The following is a 10,000-nucleotide window of genomic DNA, read 5'->3' as shown; positions in this document are numbered from 1 at the left end:
ATTTATAGTTTTTAAAATTTATGATAATTTAATTAAGCATAGTAAACTCGCACGGCCACAGTTATCTGCAACACCACTGCTAACTAGCAATAAATCTCAAAAACTCCTACTTACGTGGAATGTGGGATTTTAGGGAAATTAAAGTAACCTCATCAGATATTTTTTATTAAAATATAGTTTCCGTATTAAGGAATATCGAAATAGTTAGAACACCTTTCCTTACCACCTCTTGTTTGTTCTACCGAGTGTGCGTGTGTTTGTGTGTGGGGTACGTGACATAGCCCATGATTCCCTCCTCCGTAGACCGGCCTTCTGTAATTGCTCTAAGTCGTAACCTGCGTCACGCTGAATAACTCGGTGGATTAAAAAATGACCTGAATTTTGAGCTTTTTTTTTTCTTTCTTTTCCACCGTATCACTAATGAAACTTCTGTTACAGGAGTTGGCTATATGAATGTGGTTGTATCATTTAAAATTTAGTTTTATATTTTTGTTTTAACTGGGGGGTTTATCATGAGATAGACCCGTCCTGTATCTTCAAAATAGTGGTGGTCGATTTTTCTTTTCCCACTAAAACCAATCCATTATTTCCGGGTACGTTTTTAGGTTCTATTGTCTCGGCATCCTATTTTATTTTTTGGCTTAATCATTTTCACTGCAGGGAAAGCGCGGTTTTTTCGTTAACTGTAAATGTTGGCTTTGACCCCCCCCCCCCCCTTTTTTTTATTTAAGAAAAAAATTATTTGTTTATTTTTTTTTTTTTTTGCCGTGAATGTGTTTTTGTATATAACTTCTGTTAACTCATGATCGGAGGATTGAACGTCCTGTCCGATTTTCATATGATACTAAGTTTGTGTTGAAGGTAGGGGAGGCTGAGAATTTTGCTAAATAATCTTCGTTAAATCAGTAGAATTAATGATTTTGTCAAGACAAATGCTCTGTGTCGTGAAAGATATTCGTTCATGTTTGGTAAAGACTTTATAAGCAAGGTCTAGACTAAACTCTTCTCTTAACTAGAAACAAGTTTCCATTTGCTTTGAGATTTTCTTACAAAAATTACCTTTTTAATAGTTACTCTTGTAAGAAAGTGAATGCCAAGAGAATGTCCTATTTCAAAGGTAGTACACCGTGAGATATCAACTGTACTAACTCTTATCCTACTCTTTTTGTAGGGAAGCCAATATTTAGAGAGGCATGGTAGGCCTATTGCGAGTCAGTCGTCCTTATCTACTGTAAAGGGAAACTATATACACAGCTCTAAAGCCTAGTCTAATGTATCATTCCAGTTGGTAGTAATGCTTTTGAATCGACAGTGTTGCAATATGTCATATAAATTTGATTTGTAATATGTTTTCTCTCAGTATGACACTCCAAATTGTGTTAGTTTGTCATCTTGAGTTTACATCAGCTGGGTGTAAACACTAAGATCGTAGGTTGAATTAATGTTCAACTTTGAGATACTGTTCTTTTGTTGCTAGATTTATGAAGCATTTGAGCAAATTTGTCTCGTTAGTATAAAGTATAAACCAAAAGCCACTCTTTCGTTACCAGGATTCTCTCTCTCTCTCTCTCTCTCTCTCCTCTCTCTCTCTCTCTCTCTCTCTCTCTCTCTGTCCCCGACTTGCTACAGCTTTATGGAGGAACTTTAGCAATAAGCCTTACCTGTTGGTCAGTGTTTGTAGACCAACCATTTGTAGTTGAAATAAGTACTTCAGTGAAATCGTTCGTGTCAAGTGAAGTTAAGAACTTGAATCTAAAATTCCTCTCATAACTGTCGAAGGCAGCTTAGCTATTCTGATCAAAAATAGTACCGTTACTTGCCAGGAAGTCTAAATTTATATCAAACGCTTTTCTCCATTATCTGTCTTGTTAACGCGCTATCCACTAAAGTATGCCGTACCTGACACAGAAAACCCATTACCAGAATTCCATTTTCCCCTCCTTTCACCTTTTAAGCCTTAAGCACGAGATCCTGGAACCATATATTTATAGTACTTGAACAATCATATCGTGACTTTCACCTCCCAGAAAGTCTCCCATAATACAAAGGCCTGTCACCCAAGATCTGGTGTAGATATTATTATTATTATTATTATTATTATTATTATTATTGCTTAAGCTACAATCCTAGTTGGGAAAAGCAGGATGCTGTAAGCCCGAGGGTTCCAACAGGAAAAAATAATCCAGTGAGGAAAGGAAATAAGGAAACTTTTTATAGCATTCATATCTGGGCCTCGCGAATAGATTTAATCTTTAGTTTATTTCCCACATAAGGTATTTGAAACCAGAAGGTCACATTTGTATTTATTTATAGGTCCTTTAATGCCATAGTAGGGGTTATTATGAAAGAGCGTAACCCACGTAACTCCTCCGTCTGAGAGAATATTGTTCATAGCTGTCAAGACATTTTGGTCATGACTATTGTAAAAACCGTAATGTGAACTTGCCGAGGTGACATTTTTTTTGTGCGAGTGAAGTTTACTTCGTGTGGTACACAACACAGATTGAAGTTATAAGATTGAAATCACATTTTCTCTCTCTCTCTCTCTCTCTCTCTCTCTCTCTCTCTCTCTCTCTCTCTCTCTCTCTCTCTCTCTCTTTTCTCTCTCTCTCTATATATATATATGTATATTATATATATATATATATATATATATATATATATATATATATATATATATATATATATATAATTTGGATATTTTAGTCTCAAAGATAAATTGGAAGAGTATATTATACCAAACTGTTTAGAAAAATACGTGCACTTTAGTTGTTTCCTTTAAACTTAGACTGAAGCTAAGCTGGTATTAATTATGACTGACACTTTATTTAAATGCTCTCATATTCTTAAAATCAACAAATACGTTTATAAGTTATCAAGCAAGGTTTTTTTTTTCTTTTTACTTGTAAGAGAATGTGTAATGTTATTAGGTAAATGTGCTTATGGTAGTTCTAGCTAGCCTATGTAGATTATCGTCCAATTTCCATAACTCCCTCACTTTATAAGTTTATGAACGTCTCTTGGGAAAACTGCTAGATTTGATGGTGATAATCTGTTCTCAATTTAGCATTTTCCCTTTCATAAAGGCATTGGAGCATATGATGCCCTTCTAAACAATTTCCAATGCTGTGCAGAAATCCCTTGATTGTAGTTGGGAAGTTCGTATGAATAGTCTTGATTTGAGTGCTGCCTTAGTGTTAATTTGAGGCCCTTATTTTAAAACTCGCAGTAGGGAGTAGGTGGGTATTGGCACAATCATTGAATTTTTAAGTAAAAGATTGCATTGCGTATAGCGAGTTAAGGAATGTGAAATCTGGTGTTCTTTTGAATAGTAATGTTTCTCTAACTATATACTATGAAAATCTTAAAATCTTAAGCTGTGATTCTTAGTTGCCAATTTACCTTTGGAAATTCTCCCTCGGTCTGTTTCTTCTTTAGTTGCACAAAAATTGACTCGAGAAAGTCTTAAGGTTTTCAGGGATCGATCTCGCCTGAAGAAATTTTTCAATACTTTCATTTTACCTTTTTTTTCAAGATTTGTTCTCCTCTCTGGTCTTCAGATGATGAATAATCTTGATTTTTGGTAAAAAAATTTGTTCATTAAATTTCTTATTCCTGATCTGAATTATGTTAGTTATTTAGTTCGTTACTTGAAGGTTTTTTTTCCTAATATTGATCATCTTTAGCTTTCAGATCTCCCCTCCCCCCCCCCCTCTGTACCATCCTGTACATAATACTAGGTATGCAGTTAATTCTAATAGTCATGTCTTCTCCACCATAATGCTGAACACTAGAATCTTTTAAGGTTTACTTCAGCTGTGAGCAGACTGGAATGATCTTTCTAATCAGGCAGTTGAATTGGTGGAACTTCATTAGTTTGAACTTGCAGCGAATGTTCGTTCGTTAGACTGACATAAGTGTTTTAGTTTTATATGATTTATTTTAACGTTCCGACTGATTTTAAGGTGTATTATATTCTTTATTCATTACTTCTCTTGTAGTTTATTTCCTTTCCTCACTGGAGTATTTTTTTCCCGGTGGAGCTCTTGTGCATACAGCATTTTGCTTTTACTACTACTACTACTACTACTACGACTAAAAATAATAATAATAATAATAATAATGATAATAATAATAATGATAATAATAAAAACGATGATGATGATGATGATGATGATAATAATAAAACGTGATCTATCAGTGTGTAGAGTTTTTATCATAATCAAGTTGACGAACGCTTCTCTTTCGTGATCATGAGTGAGCAACTTCATTGTGTTCAAAGTTTTCTGAGAGTCATCCTTTAGATCTATTGAAAGTCATGATTGGTTAGTAGATAACAGGCCGCAATGACACGTACACTCCATTACTTCGCAAGTAATAAAGACATTTCATGAACTGTTCATTGCTTAGGGTTAATGCTTTCTCACGTGTTGTCATTACTGAAATTGTTTTTAGATTAGAATAATTTCCATACACATGAGTTTGGTAGATTTTTAATTGTGCTAAATTTATCCTTCTTAACATCAAAGGCCCTTTATAGCTGGCTCTGGTGCAACATCTTTAGTTTAATGTAATATTAATTTTAAGAACGGTAACATTAAAATAAATTTCATATATAAACTATAAAAAACTTTAATCAAAATAAGAGGAAGAGAAATAATATAAGTATGCCCGAATGTACCCTCATGCAAGACAGTTAGAATAAGATTGTCCTGACCAGTGATAGGATCATGTAAACATAAGACAAAATAAATGAATTTGATTAAATTTTCCAAATCTTGAAAAAAATTAGTTCAATAATGTAGACGTTTTCCCTTGCATATTATTATGTATTTGTTAGAATGTCTAATCTGGAGTATATAAGATACAGGTTCAGTATTTTAGGAATTTAATTATTCAATATTTGGTATGGAATGTTTTCAGTATATTTAACATATACTTTAGAATTTAGATAATATAATGTATAACATAATATAATAATGTAATATAAACATCAAAGCATTTTCTTACAAAACGATCTAATTCCACTAATAAAAAATAATTTTCAGAATTGTCAGAGAACTGGGCCACAACGCGAGAGCCAGTCATGGAAGGAGTGACCTTCTACTGCAAGTATCTGGGGTCAACAATGGTGGATGACCCCAAGGGCGAGACCACCACGGCTGAGGCCATCAAGCGCATCATCCAAACGGCCAAGATGACCCTCCTGAAGCCTGATAAGGTCAGCCTCCACGTCTCCGTCGAGGGCATCCGCGTGCAATACACGGAGACTAGTGCAACACTCATCCATACATCCATTTACAAGTGAGAATTTATTTAGTTTTGGAATTACATAATCAGATGTGATTTGAAGTGATTTTTTTTTAATTACTAAATTAAATGTTTTTTTTTAATTGCAGAATTAGATGTGATTTAAATGGAAAATTTATTTAGTTTTGGAATTTCAAAATTAGATGCGATTTAAAGGGAAAATTTATTTAGTTTTGGAATTACAAAATTAGATATGATTTAAAGGGAAAATTTATTTAGTTTTGGAATTACAAAATTAGATATGATTTAAAGGGGAAATTTATTTAGTTTTGGAATTACAAAATTAAATGAGATTTCAAGGGAGAATTTATAGTTTTGGAATTATAAAATTAAATGTGATTTTAAGGGAAAAATTTATTTTTGGAATTACAAAATTAAATGTGATTTCAAGGGAAAATGTATTTAGTTTTGTAATTAACAAAATAAAATGAGATTTAAATGGACAATTTATTTATTTTTGGAAATAAAAAGTTAATGTGATTTCATGTTATTTTTTTTTATTGGGGCGGTTAGGAATTACAAAATTAGATATATATGCTCCATTTATGAGGAGCATGTTTGATGGAATGGATCCATCGAGCCTCCTGCTTAAGGTTTTCGGACAATTTTTCTTAGGACCCTGTGGTTTACTGTGGATCTCCTAAAAAGACTGTGACTGTGATTCATTATGAATCAAGCTTAGGCTATAGTTATTATTATTATTATTATTATTATTATTATTATTATTATTATTATTATTATTATAATAATTATTATTATTATTATTATTATTATTATTATTATTAATTGCTAAACTACAACACTAATTGGAAAAGCAGGATGCTATAAAGCCCAGGGACCCCAACAAGGAAATCAGCCCAGTGAGGAAAGGAAACGAGAAAAAATAAAATATTTTAATAACTAACATTAAAATAAGTATTTCCTATATAAACTTAAAAAAAAAACTTTAATACAAGAGGAAGAGAAATTAGAATAGTGTGCCCGAATGTACCCTCAAACAAGAGAACTCTAACCCTAGACGGATTTGAGGAATGTATTATGTGAACTTTCGTCCTTCCAACGTGGTTTTTTTTAATTTTTTTTTTCTCCTGGATAATTAGGTCTGGTGATATCCAAATCCATGTCAGCTTAGTTACGGCTTGATATACCTTCATGTATGGAATCTCGTGACTTTACCGTGAATAATTTGATTGTTGTACTGTGCCGACCCGCATAAGATTTGCCGACTCATTATTGCACGGCAGCGTAAATAGGAATGCTTGAGTGTATGGTTCAAGTCCATGATTAAGGCTAATCCCATACATCTCCGGCTACTCATACCGTCAGGTTCCAGAATTCGTTTCGGATGACGGAGATTGAGGTCGAAGTAACTGTCTGTGGACGCTCTTGTAAGGGAATTTTTATGGCACCGTAACAACCACAAGACGCACCATTACCGCGTTTTGGTGTGGGAGAGAAAGAGAAAGAAATGCGATCTAGGACGTGAATAATTCGTGTAGCGTCTCTTAATTCATCCAGATTTTGAGGTTTCTCCTTACGACTGGCTTGGTTAAAAGGCTGAAATGGGTTTTTTAAGAAGTCCGGTTACATAGAGTATTATTTGCTATTAATCATCACATTTATATTGCTACAAACATAATTGGTTACAAAGCTGAAATGGTTCCAATTAGAAGTCCAGTTATTAATCATATTTATTATTACAAGGCAAGCTACAAATCTAATTAAAAAAGTACGCGATACAAATTCTAGGTTCTTAAGGAATTGTAGACCAATATGTAAAAATACAAATAAACTAAAAGGTAAGGAAAGTGGATCATGATATGTGGTAAATATTTCATGTACAAACTGTATTAGGGCTTTTATTTTAACCTTGATTTATTCAGAAAAGCAGATTTCCCTTGATTTATTCAGAAAAGCAGATTTCCCTTGATTTATTCAGACAAGCAGATTTCCCTTGATTTATTTAGACTAGCAGAAAAGGAAAATTTTAAAAAGATACTGTCAATACCAAATGTCATTTGATATTTTTTGAAGTTGTTTAAAGGAATGATGTATGTTCTTATCTTCAGTTAACGGGACTAACTCATTACTGTATGTAAAGACATTTTTATAGTAATTATGCTTATCTTGATTATGGAAATAATGGGAATTTAGGTGAAAAATTTGGATTAAATTCATATTTACTACAGACTTTCAGCGTTGATTTGATAGTAAATTAATCCTGTTCGAAGCAAGTAATATATTCGAAAATGGGTATGTTTGCAATGTTCCCCTATGCCAAACAATTTACAGTCCAATGAGTTCGACGATTTGTTGTTAACTAGACAACCACGTGATTGGGTCAACACAGGACGAATGAACTCTGCAAGGCCGGTCAGTGGGTGATATGAACACTGAGCTGAGTGGTCAGATTGTTGAAGAAGGCTATCAGGTTTCCCCGTTCTTGTTCTTAATGTTTTTTTTTTTTTTTTTTTTTTTCATGCATGTAGGAAGTACTGCAGGGACACATGACCGTGGTTTTGTTTACATTCAGCGTGGTTGTTTTAATTTTTTGCTTGAAGTTTGCATTTCCTGTTTACTAGCACGATAAGGTTAGTTTGATTATTTAACATTGTGATGCAATATAGCGAGTTGCTTCCGTAAAGTAATTTCACCAGTTTTTTTATTGACTATTTTAGTTAAAACATGAGCCATTTGAGTATAATATACGGATGGACCAGCCCAATATCCTACCATGTTATGTGCAGATTAGATTTATTCAAAGATTTAATCTTGGAAATGTCTTTGGTTAGTTCTCTTGGTTGAGGGTTCACTCGGGCACATTGTCTTATTTCTCTTCCTCTTGTTTAGTTATAATTTTTATAATTTATTTAGGAAATATTTATTTTAATGTAATTGTTCTTAGAATATTTTATTTTTCCTTGTTTCCTTTCCTCACTGGGCTATTTTCCCTTGTTTCCTTTCCTCACTGGGCTATTTTCCCTGTTGGATCCTCTGGGCTGATGGCCGCCTAATTTTCCAACTAGTGTTTCAGCTTGGCAAGTATTAATTACTACTACTACTACTACTACTACTACTACTACTACTACTACTACTACTACTACTACTAATAATAATAATAATAATAATAATAATAATAATAATAAAGTAAACTTTGCGGTTATGGGCATATAGAGTACAGTACCATACTCAGTAAATGGTAAACTGCGTAGTGTATACAAGACCCTGGTGGTGTTGGTGGTTAAAGTATACAAAGGGTTATATCATTGTTTGTATTTTCACGATCGTCATTCCTCGTGTAAAGGTCACGGGTTTCTGAGAATGCCTTTCGTCATACAATATGCTTCTTGAAATGTCTTAACATTTATAGGGGTGGGGTGAGAGTGTAAGTGAATTTGACAGTACAGTACTGCGTTGCAGACTCTAAATGTTTTTTTAGGGATCATCTTTTGGCAAGGAATCTCTCTCTCTCTCTCTCTCTCTCTCTCTCTCTCTCTCTCTCTCTCTCTCTCTCTCTCTCTCTCTCTCTCTCTCTCTCTCATATATATATATATATATATGTATATATATATGTATATATATATGTATATATTTATATATATATATATATGTATATGTATATATACATATATGTATGTATATATATATATGTATATATACATATATGTATGTATATATATATATATATATGTATATATATATATATGTATATATACATATATGTATGTATATATATGTATATATACATATATGTATGTATATATATATGTATATATATATATATATGTATATATACATATATGTATGTATATATATATATGTATATATACATATATGTATGTATATATATGTGTATATATATATGTATATATATATAATGTATATATATATATATGTATATACCCGTATTTCCCGTGTGATAAGACGCTACAAGTGGTAAGACGCACCCTTAAATAGGCAAGGCAATTTTAGAAAAAAAAAGAGGATTTTAAAAACTTCTTAGCACAAATCCCTAGTCAGCGACTCTAGCGTGATTATTGTCTTGCACAGTAACTTTTCTTATTTTGGGTGTATTTTGAAATGTCTACGCTAATATTAATTAGGCATATGCCGCTAAACCAGTCGTGGTTTCCACCACAACTATACGTTTAGTCATAGTGTTTGGTGTTTCAAATGTTGTTTACATGAAAGCAGCGTTGCCAAAGGGTTCATAAAATTTTGTTAAAGAGGTAAAATTCTAGTAATATTTCCAAAATTTCTCCTATAGCCTATATTTTCTCACACAAACTGTAATTATTGATTAAAGAAATCTAGACATTCTTTTAGGTGGAATAATTTTGCTACTGTTTATGTGATTCTCGGTCTGGTTACTTTTCTGCAAATTGGTAATACAACAATCAACAAACAGAAGTTTTTTCCAAGGTCGTATTCAGCAACTGTCTGTTTGTATTGTTTCGTAACTCAGGCAAAAGTCGTTATCAATATATTGCTTTATTACTAAATATCAACAAAAAATAAGAAAATAGGTATATACTGCATAAACAACTAATATCTCATAGCGACGTCTGCTATGAGATCATTAGTTGGCATGTTTTCATGTAGAAGGGGGTTAGCAAGTTATCAGCTGATAACCAAAAAAAAAAAAAGAGATTGAAAAATTTGCTACTGTACTTCATTAAATGAAGTGCAA

At 32.6% G+C, this 10,000-nt stretch overlaps 1 protein-coding gene across 1 annotated transcript in view; it reads left to right on the top strand.

Annotated features, from left to right (window-relative positions):
• LOC137641454 (low density lipoprotein receptor adapter protein 1-B-like) overlaps window positions 1-10,000 on the top strand; it is a 174,198-nt gene that overhangs the window by 144,297 nt on the left and 19,901 nt on the right. Inside the window, exon 2 of the mRNA XM_068374018.1 lies at window positions 5,049-5,304. Within this exon, the coding sequence (XP_068230119.1) occupies window positions 5,049-5,304 (256 nt within the window). The remainder of the gene's footprint in view (window positions 1-5,048; window positions 5,305-10,000) is intronic.

Source organism: Palaemon carinicauda, chromosome 5 (genome assembly GCF_036898095.1).
Source record: "Palaemon carinicauda isolate YSFRI2023 chromosome 5, ASM3689809v2, whole genome shotgun sequence".
Lineage (NCBI taxonomy): Eukaryota > Metazoa > Arthropoda > Malacostraca > Decapoda > Palaemonidae > Palaemon > Palaemon carinicauda.
This window is presented reverse-complemented; position numbering and strand designations above follow the sequence as displayed.